Source organism: Sander vitreus, chromosome 6, assembly GCF_031162955.1.
Source record: "Sander vitreus isolate 19-12246 chromosome 6, sanVit1, whole genome shotgun sequence".
Classification (NCBI taxonomy): domain Eukaryota; kingdom Metazoa; phylum Chordata; class Actinopteri; order Perciformes; family Percidae; genus Sander; species Sander vitreus.
In genome coordinates, this window is record NC_135860.1 from 30,814,581 (window position 1) to 30,835,297 (window position 20,717).

Genomic DNA, 20,717 nt, shown 5'->3' on the forward strand with positions numbered 1-20,717 from the left:
GCATTCTTCATAATTAGCGTGGCCGCTGCAGAATGATCTGGGCATTACTAGTCCTCAGCAACAGCCCCTAAATGGACAGATTTCAACAGATGCCCGCTGGTGTGATCGGCATCATTATATTTTAATTAATCCATTCTTCTCACAGCAACACAGTAATTACAATCTATTTTATGACACGACATGCTGCGAAAAAAAGGGGATGGAGGAGAGAAACAGAAAGGCAGAGAGAGGGAATAATAGCCAGAAAAAGGAAAATAAGGGGAGAGGAAGGATGGGAAAAAGAAACTACAAAGAGAGGACAGGACAGTAAATTAGAGGCAGGATGAGAAAGAGGAGATGTTAAGGTGAGTGAGACAGAGAGCAGAGGAAAAACATCACAAATGCTATGACTGATTACCGATATGTCATTGCCCGGCTGACATTGTAAAAGCATTGTAAAAGCGTTTATACGATGTCTGGAGGAGCACAGGGCTCACTCTCTCTCTCTCTCCCTCCCTCCCTCCCTTCCAGATTCATGCTTCATACAGTCAAAGGGAGAAGCTCCATTTCCTCCAGCCTCTGTCTATATAAATCAGAGCAGGTCCGGACACTCAGACACGCTGTGGGTGTGATAATTACATTAGAGGATTACAATGACACTCCTCCCCGGACAAGATCACCTGTCTCAACTGCCATAAAACAGCTGCTTTTTGTGGTTGAAGCGCTTTATACGAGGAGTGTGTAGGTGTGTGTGCACATTAAAGTAGTGTGCGTGCACATGGCAAATACAGCAGTGAACAAGTGGAAGATGATGACGCCTGTGTGATCCATCGCAGACTCTTTACTTGAGTAAACTTGTAATAAGTACCACCTGAGTTCTGTTACTTGCAGCTGCCCTTAATTTAAATTCAATATATTATTTTAAACAAGCAGTTCAATAGTTTTGTGTTACAGTGGCTCAAAAGGAAAGCTTAAAGGCTCTCTAGGTGGTTTATGTAGATGAAAATGAATGTTATGGTATTTAATTTACCTGAAATTATCCCACTTAGAGATCATATAGGGATAATTACTGTAATCATACATAATCATACACAATCATACACAACCATACACAGTTAAACTACTCAATCATGAATCTGCCCATATGGGGAAATATCTTTAGGGGGTCTGTGACATGTAACATAAACAAACAGTTAGGCAAACATGTCAACACTTAGCATGCCATGCACCATACAACACTAGCGGAGCATAATTAAAAGCTTTCTAAAGCATTATTAGTATCACCTAATAAGTAGTACACCTGAAGTAGTATCTGAATGTGTTTTTAAGAGGTTATTGATCTGAAATTTGATTTGAAAGAAAAACAGTTCAAAGTCCCAAATAATCAGTTAGTGTAATCCTGTAGCTGATTAATGGTAGGAGTTAGCAAAAAAGACTGAAGCAGCTAACCACGCAAATTATGGTTTTACAGGGGGTTACAGTATGTGCCTTCTTGGCAGGGAGCAGTAACTTCCTGGAATCTGTGCTGGTTGCCTGGCAGCATCATGGTGGTCAGGAAGTTACTACTCCTGGCCAAGAAATAGTCTGGCACATTAACACCTGTAAAACCCCAACTTATCATTTTTAAACTTTGGTTTTTGTATCGGATTAAACATACGAGATATGACCAGGATTGTTTCCAATCCTTATGCTAAACTAAGCTAACCTAAACAGCTACTGCAGCCTTATATTTACTGTACATACATGAGTGATATCAATCTTCCCAGCTAAAGTAACTCTCTAATAATAATAGCTAATAAGCGTATTTCCCAAAATGTCGAACTATGCAAAGAGACAAAATCAAACTTGATTGGCCCATGTTGCTTAGATTGCCATAGCAACAAGTAATCAAGGGTTTCAGCCAAGCTTGGTAGCTAACTTTGCTTTTAAAGAACAGAACTATCGATATGTAAATTGGTGGATTAATAAACCGATCAGTTTGTATGTTAAGTCTCACTTAAAAAGTGGGCAGAATGCTAGGCTTAAACGTAACCCCAATAATAATAGCACATGTTTGTGTTCCAAACTACTGAATGTATCACAGTACCTATGGTGAACATGGTATCCTGCTGCGTTGATGTTCCAGCCAGGCTCTTTGGGGTCGGGGATCTTTGCTGTCTTGGCGATCAGATGCTGAACATCCCTCCACGTCAGCTCAGGACTGGGGCAAGAGACATGAAACAGAATATCATCAAACACAACCTTCCATCGGCCCATGTTCTACACCGCCTGAAACTACAGAGGAAACACTTCAACTCTGCATGATACTCTGAAAAGAAACAGCAGGGAGCTCAACCTGGGCTTTAGTCTTGTGTAGAAAACTGGAGAACTGTTTTATGGGGCTTACAGCACATTCTATCAGGCACCAATGTAATGCTTATACTGTATTAGTACTAAGGTTTATTGATACATAAACTGCTGCGATGAGACACTGCCATGCTTTTTACAGCCGGTCTTCTAGACATAAAAGCACCTGTTTAAGTCAAGCTTACAGTTTTCATAATGGTGTCACTAATAAACTGTGAATCCAACAAAGATTATTTGAGACTTTAACAAAAGAGCCTAGAGAGTCGAATGCAGAATAAGTCTTCTTTTTAATCCTAGGCAGGGGAATTCTAATAGAGCGGACTCAAGTGTCATGTCAAGCAATATACTAATGGAATCCAATTAAGACCTTTAAACTGCGCCGAGAGCTGGAGGATATTAGCTCAGTTTTCTATAACAAAAGACCAAAGGGCTGTCAACGAGGGCTTTTTCAGGATATAAAAAGCATAAAGGAAATTGGGTTTTTCTGCTTTATCCACTCATTATTGTTCCCTAAGAAAATTAGTTGAATGGAGTATAAGAAAACTGCTTGGCCACCCGTTCTGAATAGCCTTTTTCTCTTTCTGAGAAGAAATGCCTCCACTGTTTGCATAACATCTGTACACGGACAGTCGTTTCTCCAGCACAGAAGAACAGAACAAAGGTGATCAAACGTGTCCCACATGGTTTTTCCCATATTACAGTTTTTCTTGATTGCTTTTACCTGCTTAAAGAAACTGGGATCCACTCGGTTTTCATCATCACTGTCTCAGCAGAGCAGAAGACACCTCTTGCAGATGTGTTAACCCTTTCTCATTGGATTGACACATTTCCCCCACCCTTTAGCAGAACAGTTAACACGGATGTCATTCAAGCAGTCCAAACTCCATTGTTTTAGCTATGGTAACCAAACAGAAACCATCTGTTCCTAACTATTAGAAACTACCTACATCAGTATGAAATCACTGAAGCACCTGTTTGACGCTCCTTCACACAAATCTTCAATTAGCAATCAGTCTGCAGGGTTAGGCCATGTGGCCCCATCGTCAAGAACCAAGAGACTGAGTATCAATAGTGGCTATTTCTTATACTCTACAGTAATAGATGTTTATACTTTACTGTAATAGATTTTATTTTAATGTTCTTAATTTTTTTATACTCTAATAGATTTTATTTTGGTTTGGTTTACATGTATTTTGTGTAATACTTACAGTATTTCAGTTTTCAGCCACAGTTTGAAAATAAGAATCAATGAAATCTTTGGAAAATGTGCATCAAAGCATTTCTGATTCTGGATCCTATTCTTTGCAAGAAGGCAAATTTGACAACAAATGTCCCTGGCATGAAAGCTACGTCCAGTAATAGGCTACAATGACAAGCTATGGTGCACTGATTCATACTGAGTGCTGTAGTTAGTATGTTGTTGTCCACTGTGTAATGGTTGATTGGAAGAGATCAGACACTTGTTTGCAAGTTGTGTTATTTGAAGGCAAAATTAGCTTTTGTTGCATATTTTACATGTTTTGGCACGGTTAGAGCCTTTTGCAAACAAAATGTGTCATTTTGACCATGAGTGCCACTGTTTCGGCCTGTGTGTTAACTGTTTTGAAAAATGTGGAGTTTGAGTTGACTGCTGCATCAAAGCCATCAAGAAAAACTGTAAAGGTAGGGCTGGGTATCGCCAATGATTTCCCGAATTGATGCAAATCTGATTCACTAGGTCCCGATTCGATTACATTTCCGGTTCAATTCGATATAAATTAGGTTAGGGAAATTTCAGTTAACAATACCAATTTAGCTTGGATATAAACGAGATTCTCAGAGAACTTCTTGTAAATTGAACAAGAAAGAAGCAACCCTGAAATACTTTTTTTAGTTAATGTCTGCACAAAGATGTGAAGAAAAGTCACCACAAACAACTAAATGATAAGTAGCCTCTTCCTTATTGTGCTTTTGAGAGTTCTCAGGAAATCTCAGGAAATATCAGGCACACATATACAGTAAACACATGTATTCCATTCACGTATTGGAAAAAACGAAGCAGAACAAAAGCGAGGAGAGAAGCTTTCATTAGCAGCATAAAACAAAAACCCCGGCAAGCAGCGAGCGCAGGCAGCTAAAACAACATGATAGGAACAATACCAGTAATACTAATAATAGACGGATAGAATGAAACAAACCACAACGCACAAACAATTATTTTAAGCTTGATTTCAAAGGGATTGGAGTGTGTGTGTGTGTGTGTGTGTGTGTGTGTGTAGGGGGATAGGCTTTGTACTTTTGAACTGTTGCTGCTCACTGCATGCATCTGTGTGTATGAGTGTGCGTTGTGTATTATATATTAGCAGCGGCAGTGTGATTCCGTTATGTGCACTCCCCCACCTCCATCATCAGCACCACCAGCACCATCACCATCACCCCTCTGGTGGAATCAGAGAAACCCCCGCGGCCCTGGCTGGTTTGCATAAAGCAAACAAAATTAAATTTGCTTTGCTAAATCAAAGCGTGTATGGTATTCCAAGCCGCTCTCTCTGGGACAAATTACTTCAAACGGCCTCCTTTGTATCATAACAGAATAAAAAAAAGAATCAGCCCAATCAGCGGCTCTCCAAAACCCTCGACTCGGGAATTAATTATTGAACCGAGGGCTTTTCTCTCTCCTAGCAGTCCGCAACACAGATCTATTTATTTTGGAAAAGTCGTTTTGCTCCTAAAAACACACTGCTGGCTGAGAACCCAGTTTACTGCTATCTCTCCCTCAATGTTTTCACTCCTCTTTGCTGCACAGCCCCTGAAGGGACGTGTGAATAGGTTTAGGCCACCAAATTAATCTGAAAAACCCCACGACCAGCATCCACCATCATGCTGGTTAAACAGAAGTATTGCTTCTGCTGTAATGGACTTAAGATGAACTGAGCTGTTAACTTGTGAGGTTTCTTTCTCATAGAGTTGGCATTTCATCCCTCTGCACTACCTCTTTGTATCAATGCTAGACCGTGTGTTTTCTCTCTTCCTGTTTATGGAATTTGACATGCAGCCCAAGTAGGAGAATATGTGCTAAAGCAAAGGATTCTTTAAAGCGGCCATATTATGCTCATTTTCAGGTTCATAATTGTAATTTGAGATTGTATCAGAATAGGTTTACATGGTTTAATTTTCAAAAAACACCATATTTTTGTTGTACTGCACATTGCTGGAGCTCCTCTTTTCACCCTGTGTTCAGGTCTCTGTTTTAGCTACAGAGTGAGACCTCTCAACTTCTGTAAGATCTTTGTTGGCAGTCGCACATGCTCAGTAGCTAGCTAAGTATTACATGAGCTAGCTAGCTGTTTCTCCAACTTTGGCCTGTACAAGGCAGGATTAGCCGGGAGACTTCTTCTCAACGAGGGCGCACGTCCAACTTTGTGTGGAATACCTGCAGAATAGGGACATGTAAGTAGTTCTATACAATTTATTTTGTAGATTAGGGTGAATTCATGTGTGTTGCCATTGAGAACAAGCTAGCATGCTAACGGTTAGCCCCCTCGTTTCGGCTAGTTACGTAGGAAGCCGTGCAGATTTTAACCAGCTCCCCCGGAGACTGAAGGCAGGACACATTCAGAAACCGTATCTCACTCAGAACAGCATGGATGGATTTTTTTCAAAGTTTGTATGCGTGTGGAAGCACCAGATACACAAAAGAACACCCCAAATCCCAGAAAAAGTGATTTTTTTATAATATGGGCACTTTAACACAGAGATCTTCAACAGGGGGTCCGGGGCCCCTAGTGGGTCCTTAGAGTTACTGCAGGGGGGCCACCAACGTTTTGGTTATTTATTTATTTTTTTCAAAAATGTAAATGTCTTAACATAAATCTAATATATTATTAGCAGATATAAATCAGCCTTTTTGTGAAAAAAAAAAACAACACACGTTGATGATAGGCTCACTGGCCTATAGGTAAGGAAAGGTAGCCATCCACAGATACAGTCCATACTAAGGATTCACTGTGCCACATGTGTTTTTAACATTAAAACATGATTTATAAAATCATAACAATTATTTAATTGTTTAGTATTCTATGCACTAAAAAGGTATGTATAAAGGCTTTATGTCGGCCACATGTTATTGTAGGTCCAGTTTAATATGTAACTTCATTTTATACAATATGTTGTAGGGTGGTCCGGCCTAAAAAACGTTGAAGACCCCTGCTTTAAGACGATTTCCAGAGTTAATTGTTTCTATTTACTGTAGCAATCCCTCTAATTATTTATGACCAGGATCAGGCCTGTTCACGTCACTTTAATACATGTATTGGACTTCAATAGCTCCTATGTTTTTCAGCAAGATTTCTGCATATATCCATATGCAAACCTACGCCCTTGCAATTGGTAACTATCGTGAATGGTTACCAAAGGTGAACTCAACGTGAAAGATTTGCACTTCCACTCTGCTACCAAATCCACTGACCACATTGATTCCATTAAAATGAATTGATTTCCCTCCAAAATTTGACTTTTTAAAATCCTGGTCGTACCAAGTCTTTAAACTGAAATGTATCTTAGAAAACACTGGACAGATTTCTTCCTTTCTTCCCGACAGTTGACTCACAAAACCTAAAATAATAAAACACTGACATAGGACAAACATTCAACTCATGGGTGCAAGAAATAACACTACAATACTTTGAACCTCGGAAGGATCGACAGCAACAGAAGGAATAGAACTGACATCACTGTTACAAAGACAACTAAAGCATGTTGTCCAGCACACCCATGAACACAACTGGGCTGCAGCTCACAGGAGATTGGGACAGAGTGCAACAATATATGAGCCTCCTCCAGACTCTCACAGCCCTCATCCCCTCGACAAGGCCCACAAAGCAGCACAGCAGCCGTCACAGTGAGCACACAACTGTTTACAAATCCCCAGTTAATAGGATCAGGCCTCATTGACTGAGCCGCTCCGATGTGTCTGATGTAATCTATTAGCTGTATGATAGTCAGTGTCTCAGTCCAATCGATAACCCTGGGCCTTCATATTGCTCCACTGTGGACTGTTACTCCTCTTTAGTGCTGCTTAGAATGCAGGCTTAGTAACTATAAAGGATATATGTGTGTGTGTGTGTGTGTGTGTGTGTGTGTGTGTGTGTGTGTGTGTGTGTGTGTGCAGAGATTAGTGTCCATCTACTTGTGTGTCAGATCATGCACTTGTGAATTTCTGAGTTTTAATGTTGAAGTGTGTGTGTGTTTGTATGTGTGAGTCGGTCCTATCAGCAGCAGTTGCTAGTAGCTAGTTTAGTCGACAAAAGATGACTTTAAGCCGGGTACAGGGTACAGCGAGCTGCCGGTTGTTTCAAAAGATATTACAGTTAAAGCTTTAGTGCATGACTTTTTGATATTAATGAACGTCCGTTACATTCAAGCCATTGTCAAATGAGTTGCTACAAAGCTAATTAAGACTATCAGCTCCACACAGCTCTCTCTGTATTTCTCAGTGTGACTATGTTCAGAAGATTGTGGCGTCCGGCGACTTCCGCACGCAGAAAATCGAGTGAAGATAATTACCGCTTATAAAGAGTCCGTCATGCTTTTTTAATCCTCCGTTTCCTCCTTGGTTACAAGCAACTGCGTGGAGTAGGGGTGGGGGTGGTGCGCAATCACGGAAGGCTTGTATCATGTGGACGCGTCGATAGTGTTGTCATTACTTAGCATTCCTCATGGGGGAGACAGAAATTATGCACTATAGCTTTAAGTTAGCCGACAAAAAGTGAGCGTGATGCGGCGAAGACAGTTAAGTTTAGCTACCAAAACGACTAGTTAAAGTTTGGGAAAAAGGTCGTGGTTTGGATCAAAACACTCCTGAGGAACGAACACGCGTTTCCTGTGTGAAAGTCTTTGGTTTTCACCGGAAAGCAAACTCCGCTCCCTGGCTTGTGTATGCAAATGTGTAGGCAAAGTACTGTATTATGTACGGCAGTTTGTATATGTGCAATGTTAATCATAAAACATACCTAGTGCAGCTGGCAGATGTTAATGCTGTAACACTTTAATGCATGAATGCATGTGGGAATTGCGTGTGTCTGTGTTGTATAATTATGCTGACATTTGTAATATCCACGCACCTATACACGGGTGTATTGCTGTACAATGGTGCATATGTGTGTATTAATGCGGCGGCTTTAGAGTACATGGCATGTCTGGAAGTGCATGTTCTTGCATCCATGAGTGTGCGCTGTGTTTGTGTGTGTCGGAGTGTGTCTGTAGCTGGTGTAACTGGGTTTCCAATTAAGTTGAACCACAGGCCGGATCAATGCTAGTCCTCTGTGTGCAGGAATGAGCAGCCCTGGGCCCTCAGAGCATGCCCACAAATAATTTATCACTCACACTAGGCCCAGGCAGAGAGGAGGAGGAGGAGACAGTGAGTGCAAGGACAAAGTGTCCAGCCCAGGGGAAAGAACGCACAAGATGGGCAATGGAGGGGACACAAAGATGGAGGGGTGAAGAAAGAGAGGGAGAGATCAGGACTCAGAGGGAAACACTGTCAGCTCACGATCATTTAGAAGCATCACACTCACATTTCTTTCTGGTAAACAACCATCGAAAATGAAATTCTTCAGGGAGCACGAGCCACATAAGTCTTTTAAATACAATATACTGTATGTCTGTCAATGCAGTAAGTAGTAAAAAAAAAAAAGATGAGAATATGTAACAGGATCAGTCAGTTTTTTCCAGTAATTGCCTTTTGCAAATCAGATACCATCCAGTCAATGTCATCTCCTTCTGTTCTGTTCATTAGATAATATTTTTATTTCATTATTCATCAATACTATTTCAAATTGATTATAATGAAACATTTGGATTGAATAATGATTACAGTTTTTACCGTAAGAATCAGAGTTTCACTGGAGCATTGTAAGTAGTATAAGTATATACATAGATGGAGCCAAAAATATTTTTAGGGATTCATCCGTTGGATCCAACAAGTCCTCAAAATGAAATGACAAAAAATATGGTGTTTGTAACTGCCCTTTAGAACAACACATACAAGCGTTTTCTGAGATGATGCACCCATTGGCAGGACGGCATTATTTGTCAGTGCCTTCCTGAAACCGTTACAAATCACTACTGTAAAATGTTTTATGAAGTGACAAAGCTATGTTTAAAGTCACAAACTTTAAACATAGCTTTGTCACTTCATAAAACAGAATTATTTTCTTATCTAGTACAAACAGCATTCTGGGATGGGAGGAAAACATGCTCTGGTTTATTGGCATTTCTTTAAACCAATCACAATCGTCTTGGGCGGTGCTAAGCGCCGGACGGAGCCACGGTGCCTCTGCTAAATAGTCTCAGGAAGGAACTTGTTTTGGTGGAACATGTGTACGTTCAGAAGAAGTTTTAGTCGTGCAACAGAAAACTCAGATTGGACAGATAGTCTAGCTAGCTGTCTGGATTTACCCTGCAGAGATCTGAGGAGCAGTTAACCATAGTCCTCACAAATCCACCGGAGGTTAGAACGCCAACACAAAGAAAGCGGAAGGGGACGGACATCCGGCCGAAGTGAATGACATCTGGCGGAATTTCCGGCGGCACCGGAGCAATCCCGTGGACTGTTGTTCTATAACGTCACTTGACTTCCTCTTTTGCTCCTGTCATAATTTCCAGACGGCTTTGTCACTTGAATTACATTTTTTTTTTTTGCTTTTGGCCATTTGTTGAAATAAGGAAATGCTTTGTTTTTCTTCAGAAACTTGTTTTAATAAATGGCCCAGGAAATTGGATTGACATCTGATTAGTAATGAACTTTTAGCAAAAGGAACACCATTGGAGGAGTTTCATTGTTTAGCAGTTTGGTCTTGGTCTGGGGAAAAAAAACTAAACTAAGCCATGCACAGGTGAAGAGGTTTGGTAAAGATGCGTAGAAGCATGTACTTAAGCTTGAAAGAAGACTTTTCGCAGAGTTAAAGCTCAGTGCTCTTTGTAAGGTCTGTATCTAACCCTAACACCAGGAATCATACAGCATGAAATGTGTGTGTGTGTGTGTGTGTGTGTGTGTGTGTGTGTCTGTTTGTATGATGGACAGTTTGGATCTGTACATTATGAATGTATTTAATGTGTGTATATTGTGTGTGTGTGTGTGTGTGTGTGTGTGTGTGTGTGTGTGTGTGTGTGTGTGTGTGACCAACCAGCTTCTTTTGAAATACTCTGTTGTTTCTGTGTTATCGTCCTCGCCAGCGGTGGAAGAAGTATTCAGATCCTTTACTTAAGTAAAAGTACTAATGTGTTGTGTTATGAATACTGTAATCACACAATTTCATAAACCTCCTAAACGATACAAATAAAATGTGTACAAGCCTAAAAAGCATGATGTATGAGTGTCTTCACTTGCAGTTAAGAAGTGTTTCGTTAGTGTAGTTACGGCCTCACGTTAGCTTAAGCTACACATATTTTAATTAGTTTGACACTGCGAGGTTTATAGAGTTTACATTTTGGAAAAGGAGTGCTGGTATCAGATCAGTACCCTGAGTCTGGGTCGGAGATATCGGGGGAGAGAAAATTGATTCAGTTCATGTTTGAATATTTGTAATTTGGTGGCTTGAAAAAGTCCATTTAAACATGGAGACTAGCATCAAAAAAGAGCCAACATCAACATCAACTCAAACATCAGTAGTAGTCTTCACTCCATCATGTATTAGGACATATTTGCAGCCACAAGAGATTGATGCATTTGCATTCCCCCAAATGCTTGCTTCCTGAAGCTCAGCACGTCTGATATTCTTATTCATCTCTTTTTTATTTTACCAGAAACTGAAGGAGATGTAACAGTCAAGCTTGTTAGTCAGCAGGATATAATGTGTTAGTACAAGACAAGCAGCAGTTTAAACCCCACTGCCTCATCCCAGGAAGCACATCTTCTGCTTGGACACTGTGTTAAAATCTTCTGCCGAGCCACACCGCAGCTTTAGTTGAAAGGCAGAGAAACTAACACACAGGTGGATATACAGTTACAGAGGAGCACAGGAACACCCCCATGTAGAGACAAACACACAGTAGATTCAAAAGCACACACGCACACACACACATTTTCATAAGACGGCATATCACCCACTGTGTCATAACTGCACAAAAACACATGTAGATGGACAGAACACCAACTGCTGCACAAAATATCCACCCACACACACACACACACACACACACACACACACACACACACACACACACCCTGTGGAGTGTCAGAGTCCAATGTTCTCTCCGTCTCTGTCCTTAGTCTCTGTCCTTACTTTGTCTCTATTAATCTCACAGTAGCGAGGCATGAACTGGTAAGACGTTCCACATCGCTCTGTAATCTTCTCTTAATGTGCTGCACTCTAAGCCTAAGTGAACCCATTTGGAGTGACTGTGAGCAGACTGAGATTCCTCCCATGTTATCTCAACAAGTGTTACTAATGGCTTTATCAATTAGGCCAAGTCCAATAACTGCATGCCTGCAATCTCCTTTAAATACACTCCACCGGCGTAGCCCTGATTCCTCTGGTTAATGAGTACATGTGTACACAAGCACCCGTGTGTGTGTGTGTGTGTGTGTGTGTGTGTGTGTGTGTGTCTGTTTGTATGATGGACAGTTTGGATCTGTACATTATGAATGTATTTAATGTGTGTATATTTATGTGTGTGTGTATGTGTGTGTGTGTGTGTGTGTGTGCGTGTGTGCGCGCGCGCGCGTGTGTGACCAACCAGCTTCTTTTGAAATACTCTGATGATTCTGTGTTATCGTCCTCGCCAGCGGTAGAAGAAGTATTCAGATCCTTTACTTAAGTAAAAGTACTAATGTGTTGTGTTATGAATAGTGTAATCACACAATTTCATAAACCGTCTACGGCCTCACGTTAGCTTAGGCTACACATATTTAAATTAGTTTGACACTGCAAGGTTTATAGATTTTACATTTTGGAAAAGGAGTGCTGGTATCAGATCAGTACCCTGAGTCTGGGTCGGAGATATCGGGGGAGAGAAAATTGATTCAGTTCATGTTTGAATATTTGTAATTTGGTGGCTTGAAAAAGTCCATTTAAACATACATCAATATTTGTAATCTCTGTACTGACAGCTCGCTCTGCGCTGGAGGTTTCAGGTTTCTTTGCTGGCTATTGCGTATGAGACAGCGATTGTTTTTTTAGCTCAGAGACGTACCTAGTCAAGCTTGCCTGGAATACGTTTGAGTCGCAGATTTCAGGGAAGGGCACAGACATCTCCCCCCAGCCCTAAATATGTAATTATAACAGTTTTTTTTGTTAGAGGATTGGGTTAGGTATAGCAAATTATAACAAAGCAGAAAACGTCAACAGAAAGCTGTTGAATCATACATTACACAGGTGCTACATTAGCTAATGTAAAAAAGTCATGCTCGAAAATGCCAAAGATCGTTTCACCGTTATGTTAATATCAGTATCATCACATATAAGTCATATAAAGCCAATGTTTTTTGGGGGGATGCCAGTGACCTTCAATGCATTTCAAATGAAAGACATCAGCGCAGGAGAAGCCCTCACTGAGGACGAGTGTGTGTGTGCACGTCTGGCACGCAAATGTTTGAGTTAAGACCAATTAGAGCGAGTGGATTCACTTTTCCGTGTACTCTCTCTCCACTGAAATCATTGGCTGATTGCTCCTTAACTCCCTACAGAGAACGTTTTACACATTATTTCTCTTACTGAATTTAATGGACACAGGCAGAAAGAGAGAAAGTGGGAGGATGGAAGTAAATCAATGATTATAGAACTGTGTGTACAGATGCACTACATGACTTTTATGCTGTTGATAGCCCCAAGCTGAAATTGTCATATTCTGTACATAACTTAAAGGGGCAGTGCCTAGGATTTAGGGGGATCAACTCGCAGAAATAACAGTATATTATTCATAACTTTCCATCAGTGTGTAATCACCTGAAACTCTGAATCATGTTTGTCTTAGCTTAGACTACATTTACATTGCTACGTTTTGGTTTTTAAGCGAAGTTTTGAGCCAAAAGCGATCTCCGTGCACACAAGTGTGTTAAGCTCCAGTAGAACTAATCTCCGTTTACACCAACACGCCCAAACCGCACATCTCATCAACTTTCTCGTTCACTGGGCATGAGCGTGCCGGGGGAAACAGGAGGCAGCATGTACATTGCAGGTAGTTGCCATGGTAATGTTAGTAGCTTAGTCTCAGAGAACGAGACGTCATAACTGATGAGACCCAATCAGGCGGCGAAACATAAGTGTTTTCAAATGTCTCCGTTTTAGGGGCTCTGAAACGCCAGAGCAGGGGGAATGCGAGGTGTAAACGTAGCAAAAGATATTCGTTTTTATACCAAAACGTAGCAATGTAAATGTAGCCTTAGACTGAGCCCTTCTTATCTACATAGGGAGCGGGTCCTCTTCCACTGAGTCCTCCAGGTTACACCGCCGTGTTTCTACAGTAGCCCAGAACGGACAAACCAAACACGCGGTCGGCTCGTGATCTGCGGCGATAGTTCTATGAAGGTAAAAATGGTGCAAAATGCGAGAGCTTGTAGACTTGGTGTGAGCACTTGCACAATACGATGTGAGAACTTGTAGAACAACAATCTGAACTTGTATGTCATAGTCACAGAAGGAAAGAAAAAAAACACATGAGAGCTAGTAAATACAACTCAGTGATTACAACTTCTCGAATCGGTCACTGCAACTTCGCATGTGCTCTCTTGCATCACAAATCGCTGCACGCTTTGACCTTTGCAACACTTCTTGCGATAAAAACACAAATCAAATTTTGTAGCTGTAGGACATACTGTAGGCTGTGGAGCTCTGAGCGAGCAGAGGAGGGCTGCTATCGCCACAAGAGGGTTCATTTAGTGTACCATGGAAGCTTGGCATGCTGATTTGCTACTTTATTATGCGAAAAAAGCACATGTGAAGTTGCAGTGACTGATTCAAGAAGTTGTAATAACTGACAGAGCAGAATTGCTTGTTGACCTGCACAGAGAACTGTGCTTCTGGTGTGATCAGCCAGGCTACTGCTTGCAAGAATTAACATTGTGGCGTATCGCGGTGCTTGTCACCTCCTGTCTGAACCCTGCAGGCCACCGTAGGTTCTCTTATTGTCAACAAGCGGAGGGGTATTCAGTCGGTTGCAATCTGAAACCTCACCTCTAGATGCCACTAAATCCTACAAACTGCTCCTTTAATACTTGTGTATATATACACTACCGGTCAAAAGTTTGGGGTCACTTAGAAATTTCCATTCCACTCCATTCCAGACAGAATACCAGCTGGGATCAGTTGCATTGTTTTTTTAATCAGGGCAGCAGTTTTCAGATTACATTATGTGTTTACATAATTGTCAAAAGGGTTCTCGACTGTTGTAGACAGAAGTGGCTGAAGAAACGCTTGAAATCCATGCTTTTTGGTCTAAACGTCATACCCAAATTAAAAGTGGTACAGCTCCCATATACTCTGACACTCTGGGGTGTGCCTGATATCATTGGAAAGGTGATTGATGTGGGTGTGTTTGTGTATTTGAGAAGTGTTGTATTTTGTAGTTTTTTGGGCTTTTTTCTTTGCACTTTTCAAATGGAAATAAAAAAACACAGACATATCTGTAGAAAACAAATTCATATAAAATCCATTTTTGAGTCTTTTGGCTTCTGGATTCTTTCTGTAGTAAGCTGAGACTTGTGGCTATGGCCTTGTGTTGTCTGTATCTCAGCTAGATATGTTTACAGCAGTGTATTCCAATCATTTTACAGATGTATGACTTGGATGGAAATAAAAAACCTCCATTCTAGTCTCTGTAACTCTGTGTCAGTAAGGCCTAGAATCACCCTGACACTTGTAACAAAAACTTGAGACTGTAACCTTTCCAATGATATCAGGCACACCCCAGAGTGTCAGAGTATATGGGAGCTGTACCACTTTTAATTTGGGTATGACGTTTAGACCAAAAAGCATGGATTTCAAGCGTTTCTTCAGCCACTTCTGTCTACAACAGTCGAGAACCCTTTTGCAATTATGTAAACACATGATGTAATCTGAAAACTGCTGCCCTGAATACAAAAACAATGCAACTGATCCCAGCTGGTATTCTGTCTGGAATGGAATGGAAATTTATAAGTGACCCCAAACTTTTGACCGGTGTATGTATATATATATATATATATATATTACCTTATTTTGGCAGTTTTGTGTGTGACTGTACAAAGCAAAACCACCCTCACCTTTATGAGTTCCACATATAAACCACTGCTTTATAAAGTTAATTTGTCATATTTTTTACATTGATATAAGAATTGAGAGGCCATACAATCAAATCCATTTCCAACCTGTATTGACAAAGAAGAGTCATTTTACTTTGGATAATATAAGTGGCCCATTATCACTCACAGCATGGAGCACTAGAGCCAGAGAGGATGACTTCTGATGTCTCCTGTAAATAGATATGGTTTTTACTGCTACTGTGTGGTTGAATGAAAGACCCAAAATAGTTCACCTGATCACAGCACATGGTGAGTGGGGTTTAGGAGGAGACCATCCATCCCTCCAGACAAGCCAAAATAAACTAAACAGGTGTAAAAATCCCAGAACGTGAGGTGGAATCACAGTAAAATCAATAGTTCAGCTCCCTCCGAGCAAATGGATAGAGTGGATGAATGAATGAATGAAAGAAACATAAAGTGACAGAGAGGCTGACACAGTGATAGAGTGAGCAAACAAACAGTCAGAGACAGACTGACAAACGGGACGAGCGAAGAATTGATTTACCCTGATGGCTTGTTGGACAGGCGTCAAGACGGATGGATGGAGACAAATGGAATCACAGACAGACGGGCCAACACTGTGTCAGCGAGACAGACAGTGACACTGTGACACTGTCAGGGCAGCAAAACACTGAAGGGTATCCTGCAATATCAACCGTTCCCAGCAGAAAACTATCATATCATATCAGGAATGACAAATATGATTATTTTTCAAGTCTGTGCAATTCCATAAACATCTAGTAAATGCATTTTTCCAATTTGCTCGCGTTTGTTGATGAATTAACCCTCCTGTTGCCCTAGGGTCAAATTTGATATTATATCAGACATTTTGGGTTTCTTTCAACCTAACTTCCCAAAAAACAACACGGATAGTTCCATTCAACGCTCTTCGCACGTGAAATGAAGGATCAGTTCACTACTTTTACTGAATATTGGATGTTTTATAAAATGTTATAGCATTTGAAAAAAACAACTGAAATAGTTTCAAAACAGTATCCTGACTAAACTCCAACATAAGTTCCCCTGATGTTAACTATTAGTCAAAAGAATTCATAATTGCAGCATTTTAACTCAAACGTTAGATAAGTTTCAAATAAATGAAGTTTATTGACTATTAGTTTCCAAAAAAATAGTGTAAAATGTGTAAATAATAATAAGTGGGTAATAAGTTGGAAAGAAAGTGTATATTTTTGACCTGGGAGGACAACAAGTCGGCAGGAAGACAACACAAGAGTTAACAAAGATAACACAAGGAATTGCAAGAAAAGTTTGAGCATTTCTAATTAGACACAGAAAAGCTGAAGAGTGTAGTTGCATGAAGAGAAAATCGAGGTGGAGATAATCGTGTGATTGGCAGAGGGATTAAATCGGTAATCCCAAAGATATTTATTAAATGTACCCTCATGTCTGTACTGTTACTGTATATACATTTGTTTCAGTGCTTGTGGATGCTATATATGAGGCAGGTTGTTTCTGATGAATGGGATCGGGGGGGTTTGCATAAGGGAAGGAGAGAATGGCAGAATATATGAGCGAGTGTGCTTGTGTGAAATGTGGGGAGAAAGAGTGAGACACAGAATGAGCAAGTGTGAGAAACAGAGAAAGAGAGAGAAAGACCCAGAAAGATATATATATATATATATATATATATATATATATATATATATATATATATATATATATACACACACACACACACACACACACACACACACACACACACACACACAGACAGACAGAGGGAGAGAAACCCGGCTCCATAAAGACGTGAGCAGAATGCTGGCGGATCGGAGCGAGAGGGAGGTGATATATAGTTTAGTCAGTAGCAGCGGGTCACGACAAAGCCTTTAACAGTAATGTCCTGGGAGTCGCCTCGCCCAGGGGACCCACGATCCATTTTACAGCCAAGCGACTGAGACTGAGACGCGGTGGCATGACAGCTGGAGCAGTAAAGCCGGCCTCTAGTACCATCCATAACATGAAGGAGGCGTAGACGCCGCTGATACCGCCACAAAACACCCGGCCCGAGGCCACACCGACAGCTGGCGAGTGGAGAGGGATGAAGAAAAGAAAAAAAAAAAAAAAAGAAGGGGACTCGGGAAATGGTAGGAAGTTGCAGACGAGACAAAGGAGGGAGAGAAGAAGAAAAAAAAAGGAGCAAGGAGACATATTTGCAGATTCAGACAGACACAGAAAGAAAGCGGTGGGATCTGAAGATGATCCACATCAAAGGAGGGACTAAGAAAACAAACAGAGAGAAGGGGAAATGGGGAGGAGAGACGAGGTACAGCTCATAGGCGCAAGGTGCAGAATTTTAATGGAAGAATTCTTTCAACAGTCTCTTTTAATTATTACTATATTACCTGGCAAGTCAATTGACAGAAAAAGAATCTTCAATAATTGAATTGAGCAATTGTCATGTCAGTCATGTATTAAACAAAATAATAAAGCATTTTCTCTCTCTCTCTCGCTCTCTCTCTCTCTCTCTCTCACACATGCGGCGTCATTCACTAATATGTCCGTAGAAATGTTCCTACTTTGTGCATAAAATAAGTGCGCACGCAAAATTACAGTCACATTCATGACACGTCTGTCAATTTTGTTCTTACCACCGTGCGTATGTAAGTGAATCAGAATCATTCTAGTCTTGCACTGCCAGATGTTTCTCCCCAGCACTGTGTCAGCGCTGCAGTATGGTCCGGCTACACTGCCTATGCATTCTGGGATAGGGGGGAAATGCTCTGGCCTGTTTGTATTTCTTTAAACCAATCACAACTGTCCTGAGCGGCGTTAAGCCCACATAGTGGAGATAGCGAGAGCGGAGGAACATCCGACGCGTGAGAGATGCGTCGGATGTCAGGCTTTATCCCAACAATATACATCCATTATGGCTACATTTACACTGCTACGTTTTTGTTTTTTAAGCGGAGTGTTGAGCCAAAAGCGATTTGTGCACACAAGTGTTTTTTAGCTCCGGTAGAAGAACTAATCTCCTTTTAAACTGTAACGTCCAAACCGCATATCTCATCAACATTTTCGTATACTGGGCATGAACAGGAGGTAGTATGTATAGACCCTTTGCACGTGACGTCACGCTCTACTCGCGCGAATTATGAACGCGATGACGGACGGCGGAAGAGCTATGCTGTAGACGGACGCCAAGCCAAACGAGTACGTGTTCGTTCGTGTTCTCACATACACAATCTGCAGAGTAATCCTCACCAACGCAAGCACGTGTATGTATTGCCTTTCTGTTTTCAATGAGTGATAAATAATAATACAATTATCCTCAACCAGCTAGCTGCCATGTTAACCAGCTGTTCCTGCAAACAGGTCTACCCGATGATGACCCACCTAACTATCATCGGTTATTCACTGACCTACATATCCCAAAAAGAAAGCCGTTCCCTTGATCATTTAACTTAACACACATACAAAAAATAATGGCTAAATTAAAGATGACATGGCATGGAAACTAGCTTCAGAAAGGCCAAAAAAAACGAGTTAAATGCGGGTCTGCGGAGCTCCTACCCCGGCTAGCCGACCAGCTAGCTGCAGCTAGCTTTGGACTGCTCGCTAGCTGCTGCCCATCGCGTCGTGATATCCACCGGTCAAATCTATAATATATATATTATATAATCTATAATAGGCTACAGCGAAGGAAGAAGGTAAGGGTCGGTATCCAATCCTGCTATCTCCAACTTCTCCAAATACTGCTCTTTGTGAGCACCTACCAGATGCCCTACCTCGACTGATAACGGCACGACAACTTGTTGTTCAATAGAAGAAGCCATAAAAAAGAAGATAGTATTATTATTACAGTTTATTTAGTGTTATTTATTTTAAACTGATTGAAACTAATGAAACTTTCTGCTTGTCTACTACACTGTTTAGCTTGTGCTTCCGGTGATTCTGTCGTCGTCACGTGGTCGTGGTCACGTGTTTGCAAAGGGTCTATACTGGTAGTTGCCATGGTAACAATAGTAGCTTAGTCTCAGAGACCGAGATGTCACGACCCAATCAGGCGGCGAAACATTGGCGTCAATGTTGGTGTTGCCAATGGTCTCCGTTTGCGGCCGTTGAGACTGCAGCACATCCCCGCAGATTCCAAACCAAAACAGGTCAGAAGTGTTTTCAACTGTCTCCAAACTGCCACACACCCATTTCTCCATATAAGGAAATTAGAGTCAACAGAATAGAATCTACAGATTAACTGAAAAGTAAAATAATGTGTCGGCTTCATTTACAGCAAAAAGAGAAGGAGGTTACTGTGCTTCCAAAACAAAAAGTTCGAAGGATTTCAGATTTTCTAGCAACATATAGCCCATATTAAAGGCAGAAAAGGGCTGATGGGAAAATGACTTCTAACAAAGCTGTCTTCTACACAGAAGACAAAGACAATGTGTTAAGGAGGGGCGTGGGTGGTGATGGCGCAGTGGATATGACACATGCCTTTGGTGTGGGGTTCAATTCCCACTGCGATGCATCAACCAATGTGTCCCTGAGCAGGACCCTAGTTGCTCCAAAGGCGTGCGGCCTCTGACATATATAGCAATTGTAAATCGCTTTGGATAAAAGCGTCAGCTAAATGACACGTAATGTAAATGTAATGGTGAACATAGCACCAACCTTTCTGTAAAAGAGAGCACAGGAGGGGATATGGGTAATGTGGTCTTAAATATGAAACAGGGTTGGGGACTGAAGCCCCTCAGACAGTAAGCAAACACATTGTCGAAGTGTCCTTGAGCAACACAGTGAGTCCCTACAAAAATCAATAGGGGATCACATTCATTGTTGTAGCATTGTGCAGTATGACACTCACTTTACTTCTAACGCAAGAGCCAGAATCCCTGCAGCGATCGGCGCCGCACTGGATGTTCCTGGAAAGTGTGTTACACAGCCATCATCGATGTTGGTCACAGTGACCTGGAGAGACAACCAAACCAAATATGTTACAAGATACAGCTATGTAGATGTCATATCAGTTCATAGAGTGAAACGATGGGTGCATGTGAGCTGAAATGGATTTCCGCGGGAGGTTGTTGGAAAAAGAATGCAGCTTTGCAGAAAATGCGGCTGGGTGGAGTTCCCACACTGTAGCAGCCACTAGTGCTGGGATGATGTGTTTTTGTCC

At 41.2% G+C, this 20,717-nt stretch overlaps 1 protein-coding gene across 3 annotated transcripts in view; it reads right to left on the reverse strand.

Annotated features, from left to right (window-relative positions):
• The window catches only part of LOC144520076 (furin-like protease kpc-1), a 227,461-nt gene that overhangs the window by 69,520 nt on the left and 137,224 nt on the right, over window positions 1–20,717 (reverse strand). For 2 of the 3 annotated variants that reach the window (XM_078253710.1, XM_078253709.1), the window contains exons 12-13: window positions 20,406–20,509; window positions 2,066–2,179 (exon numbers count right to left, since the gene is read on the reverse strand). In XM_078253710.1, coding sequence (XP_078109836.1) covers window positions 2,066–2,179; window positions 20,406–20,509 — 218 coding nt within the window. The remainder of the gene's footprint in view (window positions 1–2,065; window positions 2,180–20,405; window positions 20,510–20,717) is intronic. The other variant, XM_078253711.1, reaches the window with a different exon arrangement.